Source organism: Ruditapes philippinarum, unplaced genomic scaffold (assembly GCF_026571515.1).
Source record: "Ruditapes philippinarum isolate M1 unplaced genomic scaffold, ASM2657151v2 ctg15256_1_1_1_1, whole genome shotgun sequence".
NCBI classification, from domain to species: domain Eukaryota; kingdom Metazoa; phylum Mollusca; class Bivalvia; order Venerida; family Veneridae; genus Ruditapes; species Ruditapes philippinarum.
Genome location: NW_026864961.1, coordinates 1 through 27,307, shown reverse-complemented (window position 1 = coordinate 27,307; position 27,307 = coordinate 1). Strand labels below are relative to the sequence as shown.

Genomic DNA, 27,307 nt, shown 5'->3' with positions numbered 1-27,307 from the left:
AGTAAAAATGCACAACATGTAAAACGTATGTGACACTCATATTTTTCATATGGAAGAAACATATAGTGTCTCCAAGAAAGGTACCCGGTATGTTTTATATATGGTGCAAATACATGTCTTTCATATGTTTTTCATATGAATAACATATATTTTTCATATGGTAAGAAACATAGTTCCTCAAAGAAAAAGCGCACTCTATGTTACAAATATGGTATAGACTTATGTTTTTTCACATATGGATTCACATGAATATTCATTGCCTATGTGTGAGCGAGAACTTTTTCAACGTGTTTTTTCTTTTTGTTTTCTTTTTCTTTTCTTAATAATTAACTTTATTGATTTGTAGCTAAATATGTATGTTCATATAAACTTGTTAATTTAGATTATCACATACCCGTGCCGTTTTGCGACTCCGTAAAATGGTATTGCACGGTCGTGCATATGTTTTGACGTGACGTCATTTGCGCTATATAAACATAAACTTGAGACGCGCTAAATATTAGCATTACACTATACACGCGTCAATGAAAATTGGCGTTTTTCACTTTAAACGGTCTATATTTTTTGGTATGTGATAAATAGAACATTAAATTAGAGTAATTTCATTACTGAATTTATTGAACGAGTTGAATAAAATAATATTATGCTCGCCAGAGGCTCGCAAAATATGATTTTATTCAACTCGTTCAATAAATTCAGTATTAAACTTACACTCATACAATATCCTCCATTTATTTCAAATTCTACATAGTAAATAAAAATGATATATACAATCAATCAACTACCGCTTTTAATATAGGAGTCGTTTTGTTAATAATTCCATGGAGAAAATACAGACAAACTCAAACATTTGGTAATTTTAGCACTAACATATGTGTATACATAAATCACAAATGAAGAACGGTTATTATTTAAACATTGATCAATTAATGCACACAGGTACATGAAGTACTTTATGGGTTATTTCAGAATATTTTACATGGATTTGTCCTAAAATCCTCAGTGACAAAGTTCTACAGAAAATGGGCCCGGGTTGATATTACCAAAATCATGCACATCCATTCTTTTTCAGAAAATTGCAACATTGAAGAAATTCAGCGGATCTACGAAAACAATGTGCACTCTATATTATTTAAATTGAATGATTTGATCGATTTGGAATTTTGGTTTTTGATTGTTAAATTTAGAAACACTAACATAAACAAAGGAAGAATAAATCATGAATGCAAATTAGTGGCAGACTATTCTTCCCCTAACTAGTTCATCTCCCTACGATTCACCCATAATTAAACCGTTACTTCCCCAAACAGTTCTCCCCTAAATTTAAAATATGATCAGCTGTCCCTCAAAAAAAAAAAGATGTATATAATTTATTTATTTTCATTTTTGTATGAAGATTGTTGGTTTTTAACATGATTTGACATATTGGACGTGAAGGCAACTTTTTCCCCATACATTTACTAGATTCACAAGCATATAGATGCGTGAACCAGGAATAGTTTAAGAATTTATGAACAATCATGTAGAATCTAATTGAGACTGTTCAAAGTGTTAAGTTTGCAGAATATATTATACATAAAATTATCATGTAAAAGCATATGAAAGTTCACATATATATATATATATATATATATATATATATATATATATATATATATATATATATATATATATATATATATATAACATATTAAACTTATTCATATGAAAAACATGTGATAACCATGTTTGTTGACACATGTTTTTCATATGATTCTGTTTGACTCATGTTTTTCAAAACATATGAAACACATATGTTTTATATATGGAAAACATATGGTGTACCAAACATACAACAAACATGTGGTGCATTTTTAACTGTGTAATGAGGCTGGCCCAATGGCCTGACCAGAACAGGATGCATTCAAGTTTGCTTTTTGTCTAAGTTAGTGATTTAAATAATTGAATAGGATTCATCTAAATGTATTGACAAACTCAATTTCCTTATTAAAGCATGTTCAGATTTAGATTTTTAACGGCAACAATAACGCATATACCAGAATAATCTGCAGACATATCATTTACAAAGATTAAAAACAAAAAAGGCCCTTAGATCGAGGAATACCACAAGAAAAATTGGTGTAAAAGTAAACAGTTCCTGACGCATCAACCAGTTGCTGTGGGTCAGACTTTAAATACCTTAAGGATTGTTACCAATACCATATAAGCTTACAATTTCATTAAAAACATACTATGGTGTACAATATCATATGCCTTTTATAAATCCTGCAGGGTCATACCGACAAGATTGTCTACATCTTAACTTAATACAATCTGGCAAATGAACAAGACATATGTTTCTGTTGAGAAGCCTCGTCCTTAACCAGACAAAAACTTTTATATTATAGATACTAAACGATAGGCTCCAACTTTATTTTATTCTTCTTTTTTAGCCTTTTTTTTATAAAGGGAACCTTTAGGCCATTAGGAAACACACCTTATATCAGGGATAGATTGGTAACATGTGTAATTAAGGAGACAAGCTATAATGAGAGTACTGTTCCCGACAAAAAATAAAGGTTATACACCACGGAACTTTATAACACTGAATTTGTTCAGCAAGCATTTTGTTGAAAGAAGAATCTTGTATTGTAAAACTTACAGGTTCAATGTTAAAAGAAAATCAATACTTGAAACCAATTTATAATGAAAAATATGAACACCTCATTACATGTTGTGTCAATATTTTCTATCCCACCCCTAGTATTCATACAATTTCCCTTTTTGAGAATCTGAAGGCAAAATAATTTTCCTTCAATATTGTTTATCATTGTGGTCAGAATACTCTTTGGGTTACTGAAACGGGTCCTTCAGCGATACAAATACGAGATATTGTTAAAAGTTCATCTACATGACACTGCTTAACAGTCAATTCTAATTATGACTAGCCGGCGATAAATCAAATCAGTATGATGGTCGTTACATAGTTACATACGATATAACCACATGTTTTAACTTTCATCGCCCTAAATTGCAACAAGTGTCAACAAAATACAGTTTAAATAGTAAGTTTCTTAGTTTTCCACGATCCCGGATCCCGGGCGTTCCGGATACCGGGATTTACCCCCACCCTGATACCAGTCTAATTTAATCACGTGATATCCGGTGAAAAATTTGAAGCGGGTAAATGTAAATCATAGTAAGCCGTTAAATTCTTACTATTTTGTTTATTAGTGATGTATGCTATTTTACTCAGCTTCTAAATGCAGCTATAATTTATTTCGACTGATCAGTTTCATCAAGTGATCTGATGTTTGATGTGCTAACTTCTACTAGACAGCTAGAGGTGTTTTGCCAGACCCGTGTTTTGCCGTTGAAAAACGGTGGAAACTCAAAGGTATGCATAGGCTTTTTTCCCCGGCTATATCCTGGAATAGACTCCGCGGTCTAAACCAGTTGTATATTTTAGAGGCAATAATGAACTTAATGTTTTTTTTGTCTTCAAATCTCTGATTGATCAGTTTTGGACTATGGTCCATTTTGGAATGCATCTAAAAAAAGATGTTGCAAATTATATGCTAAAATAAAGTCGAGCGTAGAAGTACAAAAATTGTACCATGTTTATGACGATGGCTTAAATAGTTTGAATCTGCCAACTCGATATGGTTGGCTCTCTTCGAGTCACAGGTATGTTAAAATCTCGAATGACTGTTTGAATGCTGAAAAAAATAATGCCAGCTCAACTAGTCCTGTGGTCAGCTTGTCACCTAGTGGGTCAACTTGTCCCCTACTTTTGGTCTACACGTCATCAACATGTCAACTCGTCCCTAATGCACGAATTCGAAAACCTGGCTTAATGCCATTTTCAAGTCACTGTCATCAAACCACTGTGATAGAATCGAAATAACATTGTCCTGAGAGGTGTATATCGGCTATTTAACACCGGTTTTGTCGTTTTGATGCGAAAAAATTAACCACTCAGGCCTACGGCCTTCGTGGACAATTCCTACGCATCAAAACTCCAAACCGGTGTTAAATAAATGATATACACCTCTCAGGCCGATGTTATTTCTTAAATATTCATAAATGACATTTGCGTCATAATTTTATTGTATGACAATATTGAAAAAATGATGATAAAAATACTTTATTTATATGAACCATGTCTACTTTGCCTTTAATTACTATATAACATAAGATCGACGAAATCACTTTCGCACCTCTTCATAAATTAAGTTCGACGAAACCACAATAATTCCATACACTTATATTCAGGGATTTTTTCCCCGATATAAGTGGTACCGAATAACGGACCCATTCACAATCACAATTGGACAAACGGACCTTCACAATTTTCAGACTGGGTCCGACGGAGCCATTCACAATTCTGATGGAATTTCACAATTCTGATTAATTAAGCCTTTAATAACGTATTATTGCCTCTCTTCTCATAATGATGCTAAAATTTTGCCTGTTGTGCTTTGTGTATCTTAAAATGCTTTTAGTCAACCGTGATTTCAGGTGCATTCGCCCTTTAAATTTTCATACTGTTTAAATATGAAACTTCGAGGGAAGAATCAATACTGAAACAAGCGTCTGGTAATTTCTGTAAACATCATTCAAATTGTAACAGTAAATATTACATATTAAAAAAATTATATAGAGCAGGGCTCATCCGGAAGGGCGATTCAGGCGAAAACTTCGCCGTGTATATTCCAATTTCGCTCTCCCGATTGATCAAAGAGAAGTCAACATCGCCGATAAAATCTTAATTCCCAAATAGTAATTACTTAGCGATGTAAAGAGCAGAGATTGTATCCGCCCATATGACGACCGCTAATTATCATTATCCAATCAGAGCGTCGCTTTATACTACCCTTCTACCTGTAAGCCAAGCGATAGACCGCCTACTCTAAACAGTAAAGAATGAGAGCATCGGTCCGAAACGGTATAATTGTGTGATAGTTTTGCGAGTTTAATATGGGATTTGGCGATAGTTATCTAAACATGTGCAATCTTCCCTAATTGATATAAACGATGCACTTCGATGGCGGGTTTTTAACCCGAGTAAAGGCGATGTGCAATGGATTTTTCACGGCTATCACAAAACTGTTAGTCAATTAAAAATAATCAATTTCATTAATGATCAGCGACCGGATTAAAAACTTAATCATAGTCTTGAATGATTTCAGTCTGTTAACATCAATTTTTACTGTAAAATTGTTATGTCGCTCACGTCATGGCTACAAGGCGAAACCGAGCAACTTAAGAAAGTTACTGATTCTGATAGTTACACCTACGCGAAAATTTAAGAAAGCCAATTCGCAAAAATCTTGCAATTGGTATGTTGTAGACAGTGGGGCTGTTTGGCATTAAATGCCAAATTTTACACAGTTTACGCACGTGGGCACGACATCCCGGCTAAACTACATATCGGTCGTATATCATGTAACGTATATAACAACAAAATTTGTCAGGAAAGAAGTGTTCTTTTTGTTTCAATATATATTTGTTTTAATGTCGTAAATATGACGCTCAGATTAAGATTATCAATATTGTAAATGTTAAAAAGCATTATTCTAATATAAAGATATTACCGAATTTAACATTCATGAAAATAAAGGGAGGTAATTAGAAATTAATTTTCTACAATTTCTCAGTCAAAGTTTTCAATAAGAAATGAATGTATGTAATTTTAGTGATCAAATATAACGTGCACAAATGTTTGCAGTACATGTTTAACATATTCTTTGATGTTTGAAAATTGTTTTATAAGCATAATTATATGCATATAAATATGACATTACAACATTTTGGAATTTGAAAGAAAATTCTGTTACCAGAACAGAATAGAACAGATATTATTAATCAATATCCAATGTGATTTCATCTTCTATTAAAAGTGAGGAAAGTAAAAAATATATAATTGATTTTTATCATCATATCTTTCTTACACATTAACTTAAACAAATCTACTTGAAAATATATTAACACATATTTAGAGAAAGCTTATAAATAGCTGATCAATAGATATCAAAAATAATTTTTTATTCATATTTGCAGGTCAAAAACATTTAGATGTCATTGCCAGATCTACTATAAATTAATCTACTATTAATTAATACTACTATTTATTAATCTACTATTAATTAATAAACTGGAGAAATATTATATGTGATGTTAATTGTGTTTATATAATAATTAAAGGATGTATAGCCATGCATGTTAATGCATACACATTGGGTTGTTTCCATTCTCCCTAATTTTCGTGAGGAAGTCACTTCTCCCTAAAATTTCCCCCCAGGATGAGCCCTGTAGAGGATATTTGTTTAGTTCAGTGTAAGATCGGAATATATTTCACCGAGTGAGCAGACTGAGCACCAAAAGGTATATTTCACGAGTGGCGCAGCCACGAGTGAAATATAAACTTTTGGTGTTCACAAGGTGAAATATATTTCGAATTTCTCTAAACTAAACAAATTTTCTTTTTATTATATGCAAAGAAACGTTTTAAAAAGACATTAAATCTAATACTGAAAGTCTGAATGAAAAGCTCGCCAAATAATAATACAACGTGACGTCATTTACGTCACATCATTAAGTTGGTACCCAGTTCTGTGCACGCTTGTATTTCACTGAAACAACGTAAGGGGCTTAAATTCAAAACAGTGAAATTATCAAAGTGGTAATATCACTGTTTCAAACAGTGAATTTACCAGTTTTATATCACTGAAATATTTCTATAAACCACAGGAAAAGCATGTTATAAATGTTCTTACTGCTTAATGAGATATTAACAATCTTAATTAAAAAATTCACAATTTGTTAAGAAACAACACTTTTTTTCACAATTTTTATGGTAGTGGTACCGGACCCATTCACAATTCAGGGGAAAAAATCGGAGATATTCCACTTACAAAAAAGTGGTCAAATCGATGGATTTTGCTTTTTAGAAACAACGTAAATTTTCACTTTTTTTCTGTAAGAGTTCAGGGATTTTTTTAAGGATTTTGGGAACATGACCCATGCCCATGGAATTGGGAATTTCAGCAGAGTTTTGTTAAAAATTAGGAAAAGGGGAAGACGCTGGATGCTGGTAGGGAGGTGAAAAATATACGAAAAAAGCCAATTTGGTGAAAATTAAATTGTAAACAGAAAATCCTGTTATACATACTTTATGCTTAACTACATAGTAGAGATTCACAGCAACATCTGTTTTTCCTTATATACTTTATCATCATGCAAAGTATTATTATTTGCAGTACAACATCTTAATATGTGTGGTGGTGAATGATTTTATTTTATACTTTCTTACTTTACTAAAAAAATAACCAAGAAAATGATGATGTTTTGATAGCATTTGCTTTCCGGAAATAGTACCGTTCTGTACGGAAAATAACAAAGAAAAAAATGGCGGCCCCCATGTTCATACACTATTTGAAGTTTTCTGCAATGTTTTTGGATATTTTGGACAACAATTTGTTGGTTTCATTTGCTGAAATGGAAAAACTTATATTTTTTACCTTTTATGTATTTAATCCCTTAACAGTTCAAAGGGAAAATAGAATTTTTTGGGAAAAAACTTGGCAATTTACTGAGGGGAAGACGCCGACAACGGTGTCAATTTGTGAGTAAAATACCCTGAAGATATACAGGAATAATGACAAACATCACTGTGAAGCTATACAATAATCGCTTAATAGATTGAAAATGCAGGGAGAAAATGATTGGGAGAAATTCAAAGGCTGCTTGTAAGTTTTTGTGCTATTAAGGACTGTCATTGCAGTATTTATCATCATATTACTACTGCAATACTAATGCAATAAGGAGTCTTTTTTGCTTATTTTTGACCTCCTTTTTTGTGTCGCCTTGAAAAAGCCGACATATAGGGGTTACTTTGGTCTGCAGCGTCTGTGTCGGCGTCGTCCATGTCCCCTTAAGCTTGTCTGGAGCATAAGTCAGGCATTAGTCGGATTGACTTCAAACTTGGTATGCATGCTTCTTATAATGACCCGAAGTGCAGTGCACAAGAACTGGTACTCTGCATTTCTTATATTTTGAATTATTGCCCTTTGTTAATTTTCATACTTTATTTTTGTCCAGACCATTTCTCCTGAAGTATATTGTTTACAAGGCGACACATCCGACTTGCGTAGTTCTAGTGGTAATTTACATGAATAACAAGTAGTATTTGCAAGGAATAAAGTATCCCTTTACTCCATAGAACCATGCTTTGCCATGTTTATCTATTTCTTCTCAATACCGTGATATGACTTGTTAGACACTTTCTTCATAATACCGGCATTAAGCGGGTCGGTCATTTCCCTGTAACAGAGTATTGACCTGGTCTAATTTATAAACCATTATTGTCACATTTTTCTCAATTAAATTGTCTCAGAAATACAACTGTCGTAAACATTAACCATTTTTAAGGGTATTTCATGATGACTATTTATAGATTTTCAGAAATTAAAATAAACAACACCTGGCAAAGGTCACGTAGACCTCATGGAAATTTACTGCTTCCCAATTTTTTGTAAGAGGTGTGAGGCTATAATTTGACACCTAGTTTTCATGAAACAAAGCAAAGAACTATAAATCGTGTGAAAGATTAATTAGAATAAATAATACAAAATCTCCGTTTATTAAAATTTGTAAGAAAAAAATAATTACAGTATAGCTGAAAAAGTGCATCGTCAAAGACTAACATTGCAGAAAAAAGTGTAACATTATTTAGTGCTTAAAACCTTTAGATGTCTGTGGTGAAATAAGGTCAGATGGCTGGTATTTTTCGGAAAAGTAATGTCTGGGTCATTCAGTTCTTTTTTATGTGGGAAGAAAATTGTTTGAGTCATTTTAATCTGCAATGACTGTACCAATCGTCTTTGATGCTTAGACTAGGGTGCATGTAGGAACAATGTCCTGTTTATTGAACCATTTAGCCCCTTAAAAAGACAAGTCTTGCACCAATCCACAGTTGATACTGGAAATATTTGACATAATATTACATAATTTGGTCAGCGACTTACTGTCCCTTCAGATATTGTTTTGATAGTGCATAGTACTTACAAGCAGCCACAAATGTGTGAATATGTAATGAGATGGGGTGGGGGGATAAAAATACAGAGGGGCCAATCAATTATTAATTAATTTTTCCAGCCAATCATAAGAAAATTTATTATCCAATCAATTGAAAAAAACAATCTAACTTTACCATAGCAATTAAAATTTTAATCAGTTCGTTTGAGAACATCAGATCATTACCAGTACACATTATTTTTATTGGTTAAAAAATTACAATTCATTTTCATCATAATGTCCAACTTAAAAAAAAAAAAATTGAATTTATTTATTTTTGTGTTATTCCTTGCTCATATTATCATTAAACTCATTCTCAGTTTATATGCTGATTTTATATACATTGAAAATATAATGGTAATAAATTAAAATGATTTGACAGACCAAGTATGAAATGAAATGAAAAAGAAATTAAGATAATTATTGTTTACAATGGATGTGTCTTAATTATGTTTGTGTCTTAATTATGTTCCCGCAACTGCCATCTTTATGCATCTACAAATATAAAAATTGTATCATTAAAAGGAAAATTTAAATCTGCACAAAACTTATATTTACACTTTTTCATGTCAGGTTAGTAGAGAATTATGAGGCCAAACATATAAGGTGTCAAAATAGTAATAAATACTAAGGGTGTAACGGTTTACCGGAATACCGATATATTGCAATATGAAAAAATAAATTTCGTACCGCGGTACGATTTTTGGAAAACCGGTATTTTATAAAACTCATAATTTTCAATTAATTGCCTTCTAATTTTGTACAAATTTCACATAAAATCTTTAATTTGCGAACTTTGTTGGCGCCAACGTAAGATAAAAGTATCCGACAACTAGTACACTTAAAAGTCAATAAGCGGCCAAATAATTTACATAAGCGGCCCAGATGTGAATGGTCACAAGCGACTAGTTTTGTTTATCAAATTGTGTGACACTTTACTTTCTATTTATTCCTTACATTTTTATTAAGTTTCTACTAAAATATATACATAATTTACATATAACAATAATATATGAATGTTACTACATCTTAACATCAAAACATATACACGACAATACGTATTGCAATATATTGCAATACGCTTTAGCAAAATGGCAATATATTGCAATACGGTTTTTGCTGTATTGTTACACCCCTAATAAATACCAAATATATATATGAAAATGGACTGTACACTGTTGTCAGGTAGTGTAGTGGATCAATAATCCAGATATCATAAGCCTATCTGGTCAGTTGCCTATGAAGTAAAGGGTTATTTTCTTTGTTCACTTTACACTATTTTATTTTAAAATTCTTGAAATTTAGCATAAAGTTTATAGACATGCTGCTTTAAGGGACCAAAAGCCCTGTAATACTATGATAACAACAAACTTTTACTTGAATGTTGCAGCTAGTATCATGCAGACCCCAGTCAAACTATCTGTTGAAGAGTTCAGGAGGTCATTTTGGTCAAGGTCTCCTAGCCCCTCAAGGCCTACAATTGCTTCGGTTTGTCAGTCTCCAACTGTTACACCTAAAAGGTCATTTTGGACACGATCCCCAAGTCCTCAGAGATCAACAATATGCTCAGAGAAAGATTCCTTACAGCTACCAGTGGTGTCCAAAAAGTCTTTATGGTCAAAAGGGCAAACTTGTTCTGTGTCAACAACTCCTAAGAGAAGGCCAAAGGAACAAATAAGTGGTACAACGGAAAAAGCACTGAAAATTGAACATAACAGTTTCATAGATTTTCAAGACAGTGTTAAAAAGTCAGATATTTGTACAAGTTCAGGATGTGATAATGAAATTGCAGCAAGATGTATTGCCAAATATGGCTTAGATACGTTTATGTGTGCTTTAAGTGCAAATCAGCATGTACCAGTTCTATTTTATGACCGCATGAGATATATCATAAATATAATAAAAGAGGTGAACAGTCAACTGAATGATAACAAAATCATTGACTTAGTAAATGCTGTCTCTTGCATCAAATCAGATTGGAGTATGGATGAAAGCAATTTCAAAAAAATATTGTGGAAAGCATCTTTTAAGCACAAAGAACCTTATTTAAACTTTATTGTGCCAAAGGTGACTCAGTGCATATGGAATGAATGTAATGGAAATGTTTATCCTAAATGCAAGTCTGGAGTTACATTGTATAAGATGACTGGACCTGAACCTGCTCTGAAATCCACACTGCGCTGTAGGTCATGCTCCATACATTACAACGTAAATTTCTTCACTGTTCCAAATGTTGGAAGAAAACTGTACACTGGAAATAATGTCTCTGATCTGAAGAATTCATCCACATGGTCATACTTCAGTCAGTATGCATTTGAATTTATGTGCGAATCAGGGTAGGAAAATACATTATATAATTATTAGTCAGTAATGTCTGTTGTTTTCTTATTGAAAGGAAATTTGGATAAGTTTGTGAATATTTTTTCTAAAAACTTCTGATTAACATTTAATTCTATACCAATTTTTGTAACACTCTGAAATACTGCCTATGTGAAAATTGTGAAACACTCATAGTTTGTATTTGTTTAATGCACAAAAAAGTTCATGGTTAGTGCTAATGACTGGGGTTTTCAAAATTATGAAAGAAAAACACGAAAAAAATATTAATTTTTAGAATAACAGTGATTTTTTTCCTGTATTTTTACAGCCGAATAAAGGCTGTTTCCCCTAGCTCAAAATAGGTATATTTTCCCCTAAAAAAGCTAATATTTTCCCCGGAAATGCCACGTGCACTTCTTCACCAGAACAATGACTAATATATCAGCTAGAAGACAGAAATCTGTCCCTATAGCCTCTGCTATGTACCATGTATGTTAAATTGAATTAAAATTGAAAAATTTATAAAATGTGTGGGTAAATTCAATTCTCAGTTGTTGGAATTCAATTTTCCCCTTTTCTGATTTATCACGCTAAATTTTCCCCTTTAGAAAGCCACAGGTTGTTTTGAAAATTGGGAAAAAAATCACTGAATAAGTATATCTATTGTAGCCACCCGAGCGTCGGTGCTGGCGTAACCACTTACAATATATGTTTAAATTTTTGTAATACCTCAAATATTGTCAAAGTCCATCAACATATGGCTTTGAAACTTTGCACACTTGTTCACCAGCATGAACCTAATTGTAAACAGGAGGAGGTAACTGTATCAAGCATTTTGACAGAATTATGCCCCTTTTTCGACTTAGAATTTACCTTAAAGTTTTTGTAATACCTCAAATATTTTCAAAGTCCATAGACATATGGCTTTGAAACAAGTTGAAGTTTTATACTCTTCTTTGAGAGCATAATAGGACTCTCTCCAAGTCCTTTAACTGTAATATGGATTTAAAGAAAAAATTTGCCCTTTTGTTTACTTAGGAAATTTTACATTAATAAGGCTTTTTTATTATCAAGCACAAAGAATAGTAGAGTGTTGCTGTCCTACCGACAGCTCTTGTTAAACTTATTCTACCTGGCAATGAGATTTCATGTGTAATATATATGTGTCCAGATTTTGATCTAGTGATAATGATATTTATCCATCTGTTATAGGAATCATGCATTTGTGTCACATAAAGCATTTGCAGAGATATACAATAGTGTGTTCAATGAGGAAAGAAACCAGGAATTTTATAAATGGCAAAAGCTATTTTCCTCAAAACCAAGTAAGTGCCTTTCATTGTGTCAATCAATTTGTCTTTGATTTTGTCTTACATATTAATCAGTGGAAAATCTACAAAGTGGATGACAGCTGTGTTTACATTTCAAAAAAACTGGAAGTTTAAATAAATTAGAAATAAGGGTTTCATGTAAGCTGTTTGCAACTTGCATTACTTTTAATTTCATTATGATTGTAATTATTTTAGGTAGTTGACTAGTTATGTTTAAATGTCTTTTTAGCTCACCTGAGCTAGCTCTTTTTTAGTGGTTAAGTCACATGTGTAATGATTATGTCACATGTCTAAATATAGGACATCAACAGTGAATTTATTGCATAATCATACACTGTTTGTAACAGGGAAAAATGCAAGTTGTGTTTGAAATTGTGATATTCAATGACATAGTTATATCAGAAATTATATGTTTTTTTATGTCTTTTGTAACAGGTTTGGAAGAGTCACAAGAGTCAGAGCATGATGCTGATGATTTAGGTAATCAACATGAATTTCATTTAAGTATTAATTGGTGATGATATCTTGATGATAACTTTTTATACCCCTGCACAACAAAGTTGTAAGGGGGGTATACTGGAATCAGCTTTTCCGGCCGTCCGTCTTTTTTTTCTTGTCCGCCCAATAACTTAAGATTCCTTTGACCCTTAGTCTTCATATTTGTCATGGAGGTTAGGCATGATTAGTAGATGACCCCTATTGATTTTGAGGGCACTAGGTCAAAGGTCAAGGTCACAGGGGCCTTGACTTCAAAAAGCTTGTCTGCCCAATAACTTAAGATTCCTTTAACCCTAAGGCTTCATATTTGGCATGGAGGTTAGTCGTGATTAGTAGATGACCCCTATTGATTTTGAGGTCAAAGGTCAAGGTCACAGGGACTTTGACTTCAAAAAGTTTGTCTGCCCAATAACTTTAGATTCCTTTGACCCACAGTCTTCATATTTGGCATGGATGTTGATCATGATTAGTAGATGACCCCTTTTGATTTTGAGGTCACTGGATCAAAGGTCAAGGTCATAGGGACTTTAACTTCAAAAGGTTTGTCCACCCATTAACTTAAGATTCCTTTGACCCACAGTCTTCATATTTGGCATGGATGTTGATCATGACTATAAGGTGACCCCTATTGATTTTGAGGTCACTGGGTCAAAGGTCAAGGTCACAGGGACCTTGACAAAAAAAATGCTTTTCTTCTTAATTGCTAAAGAATGTCCTGTCCGCAATGTATTGATTTTGACATTTTCACATTTGAAGCATGTAGAATACATAACTTAGCAATGCACTGGCTTAGTAACCTCAGATTTGGCGGGGAGGTTGTCTTTGAGCTTTAAATGGCCACTGTTGATTCTGACAAAGTGGTATGCGGGGGTATTCACGCCATGATAGTGGCAGTTCTAGTTTAAAAAGTGTTAACTCTTTTCAAGGCCTTTTTAACCTTCTTTGCTGTAGCCGGTATCCGGCTACTTCCCCAAGCTGAATTACTACATTTTTTTCTCGAAAAAAAACAGTCAAAAATTCCCCTTTTGCAAATATTTACCCTTTTAAAAGAAAGATAAATCGAAGGACAAACACTCGCTTAAAAATAGATTATTGTTTTCGTCCAATGAGTGCTAATAATTCAATTACCCACTAGAGGGATACCTTGATTTAATACAATTGATGTTAACTCACAGTCTCAATCTGATATTGCAATTTTCCAAAAACAGCATGGGAAAAACCTGAAAAAATTTGAAGAATGAATTTGATGACCCTTCTGTAAATGCAAGTTTCCGCTCACAAGCCCATGTCTGAGTAGCACAACATGGGCAAGTGTCAGAAAAACAGAGCCTATAGTGCAACATAATGACAATGTGTCAGTAATAGTGATACAGCGGGAAATGATAATTTGTACCTCCTGTGTCAAAGCATGTACCCTCACATGACCTACGCAAAACTAGGAAATATTAATATTGCTATGCTATTAAAGCAAAAAATGTTATTTCAAAAGTTTCAACAATCAATGGAATTTATTTATAGTGTCTGAAAGTGACATTAAAATAACAATGAATTCAGTTTATGTTTTGATCAAAACCGACCAATGAGAAATTACAGTTATGTTGTCGCACCACCATTATGGCAGGTACTTCTGTTAAGCACTTTCGCCTTCTATGTTGCTGAAAAAAATTAACAATCCTGCAATAAGAAAACTGAATAGCAGTGTTACTGTAATCAACAGGTTTTTCTTCACTACTTTCCCTTTTCAAAAAAAATTCTTGTGCTCGCCCACTAAGTAGATTCTTGAGTGTTGTTAGTCAGCATTGATTCCTTTTGTAAATGCATATAAGGAATAATGGACTTTGATCCTCCTAAAAATTCTTTGATTAACAGAATTTCTTTACAATTTGTTTAGAACTTTAAATTTTGATATGTACTTGATGGTCAGTCAATGACACTATATTTCTGATTTTTTATTTACAGACTCAGAAGTTCTCTTTAGCAGTATGTCTAGAAAGATGGCAATGAATGCTTTTATCAATGGAGAATTGGAAAATGAACTTCAAGAAAGAAATCTGACAGATGAAATTACTATAAATAAAACACATACAAGGGAAATGGTTTTGAAAGACATAGATGATCGTCGTGTAAAGGAGCTGTATCAACATGAGTGCTCATGTTTATGTAGAAGTAAAGGTCTGTTGTTTCAATAATGTTTTTCGCTGCTTTGGCTTTTCTTATGTAAAGTGTGGCTATATTTATTGATGAACTGTACTGTTTTACCACATACATATGCACATGTTTTATTGTATTAAACAGTAATAAACGTTTCATATTATTGTAATGTAATAACATTTCTTTTACGCGCGAAATTTGACGTCTAGTAACGTAGACGTCTGTTTTGTACTTTTACGTCATTTCCTTTATGTATCAACTGAGGAAGCTAAATAAAGGGAAACATGTTTTGATCTTTAATTTGTGTTAGTTTTTGATCCAATTGTCTTATTGAGTAATTCAATAAAACTTCATCAATGGTCAACCACATTGAAAGGAAATGCAACATACAAGAACCACAACTATCTTTAATTGCCCACAACCATAACTCTACTGCAGTTCTTTTGCAAGGTATTCTGTTACTAGTAAACTTCCTCATTTCCGAAGAAGTCTTGCGGGGGTATTTATCACATTTAGTGATAGTTTAGTTATTATTTAAATTGAAAATCCTATAAGTGTGTCTTTTAATTTGAGTTTGCTTACCTTTATTCACTACAATCTTTTAATGATAATTCTTTTAATAATCTATAATAGGATGTTCAAACTTGCGTGTGATAGATGCTTGCTGGAAGCTGAACATGTTTCATTGCCTCATGGCAGTCCCACAAAAGGCAGATGGCTACCCTTTGTTATCTTTACCAAATGTGTGTATAAGAGAACCAAAACCAGGTTCAGTGTTTTGCCGGCAGCACCATGAACTTCTTACAAAACACCACATTCCAGTGAAGAAGGAGAAATTTTTAAAACATGTTGGATGTACTGGTTTGTATTTTCAAAATTTTGACTTGATAAGTTTATTTTGAAAAGTTACACACAGTAATATTGTTTAACAATATATGTCATTCCCCATACTCTGCTTCTTTGATAAATCCATTATTTTAATTAATAATCAAGACACAATTCAATTTTGTACAGAGCATATGTTCTACATGCATGTGTGGACTTAAATTGATATAAAAGCTCAAAACTATGTGACAGTGTAAAGCATGTGAACCAGGTCCTAGATCAAAAGTCATGGTGTCACTACAAGAACGGAGGAAATGTGTATCTGAAGCAAAGCTTCTACATGCATTGGAGCATTTAATATAAATTGGCACAAATATAGGTCACTATTTAGGTCAAAAGTTTGATAATAATGAAAATGTGTTGTAGGGCTGTAACCAATGTCCAAACTCTGGGTACATCGCGAATGTGTCATGAATTTCAGACAAGAATATTTGCGTCCCTTTGTATTGCCAGATTCACAATTATTTTGTAATCATAACTGAAAGAGAAATTCTGATATAGGTTTTGCTTTAAATCTTATATTATTATGCTTATAAAACATATGTTTTAAAATAATCATCGTATTTTCATAGCGTATCCGAATATTATATATCCGAAAATAAACATCTATGCTTTGGTAGTTTAGCACGGATGAAGGTAGTCTAGTACTGGTTAACTATCCAGGAAGGATGGATAGGAAACTACCCGCCTATATGACTGAAATACTGTTGGAAAAAGGCTTAAAATGAAACAAACCAAACAAACAAGCAACAAGAAGTTTCGCTTTAACTTCAACACAAGAAAAATTACCAATAATGAAATAATCTTAATGTTTATTTGTACCGTTAGTCGATAAAGGCAATGAATATCTTATTCTATAAATTGAATTAAAAAAAGTATTAATACGATGACGCTAAACACAATATGGCAAGTGTTAAAGCTAACTTGTAAACAAACACTTGCCTTCATAAATGGCAGTAAGTTTTAGATACTTAGTTCTAGCCAGTTATAATTTTGAAAGTGTTCTTGTTTCTTGTCATTGAGATTTTATAACCTGTTTGTGATACTTAACCTGTCCCTACCTTCAAGGTCAAGGTTACACTTATAGTTTGAAGGTACTCATTCTCACGAGAAGAGTTTGAAGATACACATTCATTTCCAGACTGTAACTTTGTCATACAAAGAAGGAATTTCATATAACTTGGCACAACCGTGTCGCGGCTAAGGCTGATGTCCGTCTGTGTGTCCCCACATACACAACAATCATGTCCAGACTGTAACTTTGTCATGCATTAGGGGATTTTGAAATAATTTGGCACAAATGTCTATCAAATAAAACAACATTTTGTTGCATCCAGAAACTACGCCTCTTCTTCAAAGGTCAAGGTCACACTTATATTTTAAAGGTTCACACTATCACAATTAAAGATTACAGGTACAATAATACAAAGAACAATATTAAACAATTAGTTACTTTCATTCACTTTTCTTTTCATAATACCTGCATGCTTAAGAGACCTTTTCGGGGACATTCGTCACTTGGGTGACTGCTCTTGTGTATTATTAAATACATTGCATTTGTATTGATCTTGTGACCAAATTAAGACAGGACATTTTTAACGACTTTGTCATTATATTTTCTGCTGCATATTTAGTTTCAGATACCAATAAGCAGGTGGAGGAAAAGCTGTTGCTTTTTGCCAACGATCTTGTATCTAAAGACCCAGCTGCTTGTGTTGGCTTATCAGCTTTACAATATCAAGGTATATATTACAATATAGCCATTTCCCAATAATGAATCGGGCAATTCATCAATTGTAAAGCCACAAGTTTAATTATTAGTCCCCTACCGGTTTAACCGGAGGGGACTTTAGGTTTACCCTCCGTCCGTCTGTCTGTCTGTCCATCTGTCTGTCAGTCAGTCAGTCCACAAAACTGGATCCCGCGATAACGCAAAAAGTACTGAAAATATTTTTATGAAACTTGATATATGGATAGATGGCAGTATGGAGATTATGCACGTCTTTTTCTTTTCTTCCTATGTTGAAAATTCTGGTTGCTATGGCAACAAATAGTCTGAAAATATGGCAAATTTAACACATAAACTGGATCCTGTGATAACTCAAAAAGTACTGAAAATATTTTTATGACACTTAAAATATGGGTAGATGGCAGTCTGCAGATTATGCACATGTTTTTCTTTTCTTCCTATGTTGAAAATATTTTCAGCTTTTTCACTAAGTTCTTTATTTCTTAAGGTGTTTACTTCAAACTTTAAATATAAGTTTCTGGTCATCAACCACATCATATGTGACAAGGTTTACAACTCTAGCACAAAAATTATCAGTATTACCTCCCTTGAACTTAAAATTTTTATGAAAAAAAATGTTGTCTTTTCAAAATAACTTCTTTATTTCCTGATGTTTCTACTTCAAACTTCATATATATGTTTCTTATTATCACTCAACATTTTTGAGAAGGTTAAATACTCTAGCAAGACTATTTCCAGAATTATGTCCCCCTTGAACTTAGATTTTTTTTTCGAGAAATTGGTATTTTTTACTCCAACTTCTTCATTCCTTATAGGATTTACTTTAAAATCCCACATCGTAATAATATGACAAGGTTGTATAAACATAATTTCCTTACTAGGCAGGGAAACTTAACACATTACTACTGTGAAATAGACAAACTTAGAACTCAAAAGATTTAAGTTCATTCATGTCATTCATTCATTGGTAAAATTGAAATCAGAATGTTGCTGGGGTTCTTACCGGTAGGGGACTTATGGATTGCTTGCAATACTATGATAATTGCTTGTTTTAACTACATTATGATTAACAAATATCCTATATGCATTTATTACTAAATGACTTTGAATTAAATGAGTGTATGACAAAAACTCACTTTTAAATCAGCAGACTGAGTCACCCTATTTCATTTTCAAGTGGACAGAAACCCACCATTAAAGGTAAACACACCTTACCTGTAACAAATTGTTTGATGCTCTCAAAATAATAGTATTGATTATAAGTTCCCATAACTATATTGGATAAAAAATGTGGGTATCATAACATTAGATGTAATTTTCTTTGGTGCCGTACCTTATGTATTATGAAAGCTTTTTGAGTGTTGTTCTTTTACTCAGGTAAACCGACATTTGCCCTCTCATGTCTTTGAAACTGACCGACCTTGATGCACTTTAATCCAAGGGCAAATATTCATCAATACAGGGAAGAAATTGTCTGCCCTTCAAAAAATTTAGGGGGGAACATAATTATGTTCTATTGAATAGAGGTGCAACGATACATTCTGATGAATTGAAAAACAGTTTAGTTCGTGCCAATTCAATTCTGATATCAATAAGGGAATTTTGATTTGACTTCCAACAAAATATAAACACAGGAAAAAATGCAAGTATTAGTCCATCTGACTAGACCACTGCTTTATTACATGAAATAAAATCTGTTGATTTAACTCAGTGATCCAATCAGCGAGTGCGTTGTTTTTTGTTGTTTTTTTAAGCAAACCTGATTGGCTTCAATCATCAATGTAGGAAAAATTAATCTAAAAATAGTCCAACAAAACTTGGATAAAAGGTGTGGGAACACTGCCAAAAAAAAATGTCGAGGGCCACACACTTTTACAACAGTTATATGCAGAATTGTCAAGTAAGACAAAATAGTATTTACACAGGATTCGAATCGAAACTGAATTGAATCAGGGTGCCTGAAATTGAATTGAACATTTTGTGAATCCTTACAGCCCTACTTTCATAAAAACTAGGGGCAATTGTCCACCATGTCTTGTTTGTACTTGAAATAATTGAAATAAATGGGTTTGATTTGACTAGAATTAATGCATCTATACATAATGTAATTATCTTGGCATATTAATTGCTGTTATTGAATAGGTTAAACATAATATATCAATGAATTGTGATAATAAACTTGTTTGTCATTATTTGTGATACCATTCCTGTATAATTAGATAGTATCATAATTATGTTAACAGTTTGTAATCCATATCTTTGAAATAAATAAAAAAATATGGGTAATTTGATCTTGTAAAAAAAGATCAAAACAGATTATTTACTATAAATGTTTGTTTTAGTTACTTAAATTATTTTACAAAGTGTCTTTGATCATGATAATTAATTGTATGTTATATTTTATTTTAATATACAATACAATATGATTAAATGATAATAGGCTTTACAACATTACAAACTGTTAAATAAAAATCAAAAGGGCAAACATTCAAATAGTACTTAACTGTTTAATAAAAATCAAAGGGTATGCATTTGGTTATTGTCCACATTTTCAGTTATTTTATTGTCAATCAATAATCCTTGTCTTCCTTTAAGTGAGCATATCTTCCCGGACAGCTGTTTAAGAAAAAGTTAATAACTCTATATTCTTGTTGCAGTGCTTCTGCAAATCTCAGTCAAGATCATTTAGCACATTTTCATTTTAATTCATCATAATTTTTCATGAATGGGTTGGTGTTTGTTCTTTTTTTGTTGTTGTTGTTTTTTTTGAGCTTACAAAATATGTTAAGTGTGCTAGGGAAAAAATCAGCTGGCTGTTTTATTTTAGATTACAGGGTGGTTTACCCTATCTGTTGGTGTAGACCTTATTAAAGGCACATTATGCTAGGAAACAATTAAATTTTTACTTCTTTATAAAGGACAAACATGAACTTTATAATTTTGCAAATAATGGCTTGAAAGACTGTTACATGCTTGTTACCTAAAGAAAGTACCAATAAATGTGAAATAATTTGTCATAAAAGTAGCAAAATAAAAACATTTATGCTGTATTGTTTTAAGAATTACCACCTGTCAAAAATTGTCCATGTCAAAGTTGTAATTTCTGTGTTTATTTGGCAGAAGATAACCTATTGACATTCAAAGCAGGTGCAAATGTGATGGCATTTCATTTTGTGTTAGTTTTAATTGGCACCTACATTATGTAACAGTAATGATGGTCTTTTGTCACACATTCAAAAATAACATTGTTTATATAATTATTTTGTAAACATGAACAAATTAGAATCACACACTAATGGAAAATTGTACATATTTTGATGTCCCTATTTGTGTGCACATTAATAAATTAATATTACATTATGCAATTCTAATAAATGTAATGCCATTGCAACCTAATTAGTTAATTCTCTATCATTATTCATCAGGTTGTTCTATCTATACATTTTTTGATATTACATACTTTAAAGTATTTACAAAATGTATTGGCCTTTAAGGCAGATATTACTACCTTCAAATAAAAAAAAAAATAATAAATTACGCATCTGCAGACCTATATAGCTCCAATCATTAACAAGTAGTATGATTTTACGTTCATGTTAGTACAGAAAGGCTATTGAATCTGGTACTCAGTTACAATGAGTATGTTTAAATCGTTAAATGAGATTTATTACCCTGTAAATATTATCAAAAAAAAAGAAGTATTACTCAATAGTAATGCTTAAATTTTGAGAGCTATTAGAACTGTATTAAGGCCATATTAACTGTACTTGTATAAGAAAATTATCCATGACCCCTTATCTGCTGGCAAATGTACTGATATGAAATTTAAATTTGTGCTGTAATCGAACAAACATTGACCGTTCATTTCTAACAATTTTAATTACTCTACAAATATTTTTTACTTACACTATAATCAGAATGATCTCATAATAGAAAAATATGTTTACTTATTTCCTTATTATATTAAACCATGGTGTTCTTATTAACTTACAATTTCTTTTAGGTACAAATGTTCTTGTGGAGAAAGGGAATCCACTTTTCTGGAATGGTGATGATGATGTAGACAGTAAGTGTAACAAAGATATAGGATTGAAGGGAAAGCTTCGTCAACGTTCAAGAGGTCATTTTATGTGTGTGACTGGTGGTGGTCACATAATGTATTTCAATCCTCTCTTTAAGTGAGTAATTTTCTGTCTGTATGATTTCCCTGCCTTCAATTTAATAAGCACATTTTTCTGGCATTTGTCAATCACATATTGTCAGGTCGTGTCTGTCAGGTCAGGTAATGGTTTTTAAAAAAATGACATGGTACTGAGGTAAGTTATCGGGAAATATGATAAGAAGGATTCTAGAGGACTGACAGAAGAGATACGATATAAAATGAGTTAAATCTTCAAAAATTCAAATTGATGGAAAAATATCTGCTGAAATATTGTTTTTTTTATTCAAAATGTTCTATGAGATATTGAAGTTAACTAAGAATGATATCAAATGGTACAAATTCATTAAATTAAATGTTCTGCATGTTCTTTCACACTTTTTAGTCTCCTTTTTCTAGAATTCATTAAACTAAATATATTTGGAGAACCATGCTTTAAAGGAAAAAAACCTTTATAGAAATATATTGGTACATGTTTCATTCTGAATCGTAAAACTTTTGATATTCAGGCCCCATGTTCATTCAGAAAAGATCCGGATCCGGATCAAGTGATTCTGGTTTCATTTTCATTTACTAAAATTAATTATATTTTGCTAGAATTAAATGATACATATTAAAAATGCCAAAAAATGCTGATTTGCAAAGAAACCAACCTATTTCAGGACAAAATCAACAAATAACAAAACAAATACAAAAAAATTTGGGATTTTTTAACATAAGGTTCAATTTTAGGATCAGGATGAATATTTTGATCAACTGTAAAATGCCTTTATCTTTCAAAAATAACAAGTTCATTTTAGAATTTCAATAACTTGCTATTGCGAGTCCAGTTTATCAAATTAATATTAGATATTTTATATATGAGGATAAATAATGAAGAATACTTGAGTTTTTAAATTTGATCCTGATCTTGATCCTTAAATTTTTATGAACACGGAGCCATATTGCAATGAACTGATAATTATTCCCAATTATGTGATTTTACAAAACTGGGCCAAGTATTAATTCCCAAAATGGCTTATAAAAAGTCTCATCCTCAGCTCATACACATGTATACTTTCTATTTTATTGTAAAGAGCCTGTAATTATAAGTCTAATTAATATGTTATTTTTTTTTGTTTTATGGTAACAATTTATGTACTGGTAAAATTGTGATTTCTTTTTCTTTCCTTTTTTTCTTTCTTTCTTTTTGAGAAATGGAACGAAACCTTTACTGTTCATATTGCATACAAAATATGAACCTACAAAGTTCCAATCATTTCTAATTATTGTTTTTATTCTACCAGTTTTAATTAAAAGTTAACACGTAATTTATGAAACAAGATTAAGCAAGTATATTTTAAAGTACAACTTATTCAGACATTTCAATATTTTGAAATTTAATTATAAGGAAAAAAGTAACTGCCAGCAACTAAAAGCTTTTGTGCACAGAGTTTATTAATTCAACCTTTATTGACTCATTTTAGGTCCGAGAGCCTTCGCAGTCTTTTTGACTACTATCAAAGTGATATATGAAGAAGTTAAGGATGTTCCACAAGATCAATTACAGAAGCATCTAGAAAATTACTTTCTTGCCTATGATACATGTGTCATTTTGGATGGCTTAAAGTCTGCTCGTGAACCGCTTCCACTTCCACATCCTTATGAAAAAAAAAAAAAAATCTTTGGAAATGTATTAAAAAGGTCATTGACAAACTACATTTACCTAATCATGTCAACAAAACATGTAAAAAAAATATAATCCAGAGATACTGCCTGAAGGATACAATACACAAAGCTGCTGAGCAGACATTCTTTGGCTTGGACGCTTTAAAAAGATTGTCAACTCCATGACTCAAATGCACCACTTGTTTTATCTTCATCGCATGGTGAAGAGAAGAAATCTGTACACTTCAAAATGTAGGAAGAGCGGCAAGGAGCCAAGTTTACCTCAACTTAGATTTGAAAAAAGAGGCTGTAGAGTGAAATGATGTTTGAAAGTGTCTTCAAGAACTGAAGGCTATTGTTCCAACAGAAAAAGTTCAATTTCTAAATTGATATTACAAAGTGACATGACTCAAAAAACAATTTTAATGACCTTTGTTTAAAATATTCAATTTCCTCTTTATACACCTTCTGACTATTTGTGAGTTAGTGATGCTGTAGAGGGAATTTCAGTAGGGCAAAAAGCATATCATTTTATTTTCTTCAATGTAAAAGTTGATTCCAGATAAATTTGTAAGTTGCTTCAGTGTGTGCTTTTTGTGTACAAGAATGGAAATTAAGTTGTGAACTTATCATCATGACAATCCTTGTTCAAAGGCCTGAAATTCGGTTTTGACTTCCATTTCTGTTTAATAAGAAGCATTTCTGTACTTGCATATATGATGTTTATAAAGTGAATTCAATATCAAAACAAAACAAAAAACAAGTCCTTACAGGCTGTTGTGTAATACAATCAATAGATTTTGCTTTCTCCGCATTTGGTTTTTATCCTACAATGCCTTCTAGTTTATAAGCTTAATTAAAGTAATTGCTTAAGTAAAGGTCAAGTTAATATTCACATAAGGTGAACCTTGCAGAGTGTACATGCAATAAATGTTTCTTCATTCCTACAACTAATAGTGTTATATCTAAGATTCAAATATGCTTCATATTTCCCCTATCAAACAGATAAGGCAGTAAAGTGCAAAAATGTGAATGCTTGCATATCATATCGGGTAAATAAACCAAACAACATCGGGAAAATTACTTCTAAGCTAAATTTAGTTACAAAAATGTGTATAAGTTAGCTTTTTTATTTGCATGTTTGAATGAAGAGATAATAATTTTTCTTGCATTGTAGTATAACAATGCATGGTTTATAGTTCAAATGCTTTGTATTTCATTCCACAGGCCTATCAGTTGTTTCTTAGTTTTATTTAATATTATTTAAGAAATACAAATATTATAAAATGATAATACTCACTTATTGAAAGTTTATATTGAGCCTACTTTTTATGTCCAAAATTTGATTATAATTCTTTATTAAGTCTCGAAATAAAAGTTACGGGTTAAGATAACATTATGTAGAAAATGTAATATATAATATTTTTGACAAAATTAACTAAATATTAAATTGGTTCATTGTTAAGTGTTATAATTAAATAATGCTGACTTATTTTTTCAAATAAGTTATTAGATATTGAAATTAATATAGTTTAGAGGTTTTATTATTTCTTTTAACTGATCATGCTTATTTTATATAGTGTTGGTATTGTTTAATAGTGTATAAATTTTAATTATTGTATTTAAAATGCTTATGAATATAACACTTTATTGGATTCATCAACTCTATTCCTTTTTTTCTTAATGTCTTATAGTTTCTTAGTTTTGTTTTGGTAATGTCACTTAAGGTCAGTGTATTGTAAAGGGAAAGGGTATTGTCATCATAAAAGAGGTGTGAATGTGGGACATTGTTGCAAGTTGAGTGTGAACCCCTCCAAAATTTGCATAAATCATTTTTTTATGAATAATTAAAGGTGTGTACAATCTGTAACAACCAATGAAGGTTGAGAATGAATTACATGTTAGGGATCACCTTCTATATAACTGGAACCTTTTTATGAAAAAATTATCACACATTGTGTATGTTTCTGTTTATATCCTAAGCTGTTGAGTCTTATACGAAGTGTTAAGATACTTGTGATTGCAATAAATTTTTTTTTTAAAAATATTACATTGTCAGTAATTCATTAGTGTTAGTGCTCTACTATCTATCTGTGGATTTATTGAAGTGAGTGTTAGCAGTACCCTTTGCATCTAGCATTGGTAATCATGGATGGAATTAAGTTTGAAGACAATAAGTGTTTAGTGAAGGTCAATAAGAAATGGGTGAGGCGCTCAAATTTTTCTATGACATTTAAGCATCATGTTGTCAGTGAAAAAGAAGACGGATATATTGTTGAAATAACAAGATCAAGTGATGGTGCAACTGGGTATGTTAACTTAAACTAGCTAATCTTTTTATTTAGAAAAAATTCAATATTTGTATATTGCATCAAAGCTGGCTCAGATCTATGAAAAAAAAAAACTTTTAGAAAGATTTAAAAGGCTAACCTACTACTCAGTCAGGTGTCTATGTTGACATAAAATTTAATGTCACTAATTCAACTTCCCTTTATATCTCGGAAACTACTAACCGACTAAAAGGTTCCCCCTTTTTTGGGGTTGTGTACCAACCAACTTCTGTTTAGCATTAACAAAATTCATACAATATGCTAAAAGTATTTATCTAAAAATCTGTTCACTTGATTTGATGTAAGTTTAACTTTGGACTTGGACTGACAAAAATGTTTTTTATGTTACTTTTTTATTTGTTACATACCAATCACCAAAATCATTGTCAACAATTAAATGTAATAAAGAGGGGTGAGAGTGGTTTCGTCAAACTACCGGTTCGGCGATCTGATCTTATATTATAAAACAGGTTTAGTGGTTTCGTTGAATTTAATTTGTATAGTGCAAACAATATCTGTTGTGTAATGGGCACGCCAATTATCGTGGTTTATCACACATTTTCATGCAAATGAAAATTTCAACCTATTATTTATTATTTCTTTAGTATAATAGTAATATTTACATAAAAGCATTACACAATACAAAAAAGTCATAAAGATATATATACGTATATAAGTAAAACCTGAAAAAAACAAATAATGATTTAGATTAAGCCTTGTCCGTCTGTCCGTTCTCTTTTGTGTTGCACATAGCTCAAATATTATCTAACCTGACACCTTATAGGAATGCTGCTCAGCTTGTGAAGTTGTGCACCTGGGTATTTTTGTGTTGATTTATTTAGTATTTGCCCTTGACTTAGTAAAAATTTGCAATTTTTAACTTATGTCACACATAGTTCAAAAAGTATTTGGCCTAGGGTCATGAAACCTAACAGGCATGTTGCTTAGCATGTGAAATTGTGCACCTGGATATTTTTAGCAAGAGTCCTGAAACTTTACAGGAATGTTGATCAGCATGAGTAGTTGTGCACCTGGTTACTTTCAGTTTAGGTTGTTTAGTATTTGTAGAGTTATTGCCCTTGACTTAGTAAAAATTTGCAATTTTCAACTTGTGTCACATGTAGCTCAAAAAGTATTTGACTTAGGGTCATGAAACCTAACAGGAATGTTGCTTAGCATG

The 27,307-nt window shown here is 31.8% G+C and overlaps 1 protein-coding gene across 1 annotated transcript; it reads left to right on the top strand.

The window, feature by feature from the left end:
* Positions 1–1,941: 1,941 nt before the first annotated feature.
* Positions 1,942–22,173, top strand: LOC132727420 (uncharacterized). The gene is made up of 8 exons (XM_060712907.1): positions 1,942–3,376; positions 10,448–11,393; positions 12,589–12,701; positions 13,143–13,187; positions 15,165–15,377; positions 15,990–16,217; positions 17,876–17,983; positions 21,995–22,173. Exons 2-8 carry the CDS (start codon positions 10,456–10,458, stop codon positions 22,171–22,173), a joined length of 1,824 nt encoding a protein of 607 aa, XP_060568890.1. The 5' UTR covers positions 1,942–3,376; positions 10,448–10,455.
* Positions 22,174–27,307: the final 5,134 nt, after the last annotated feature.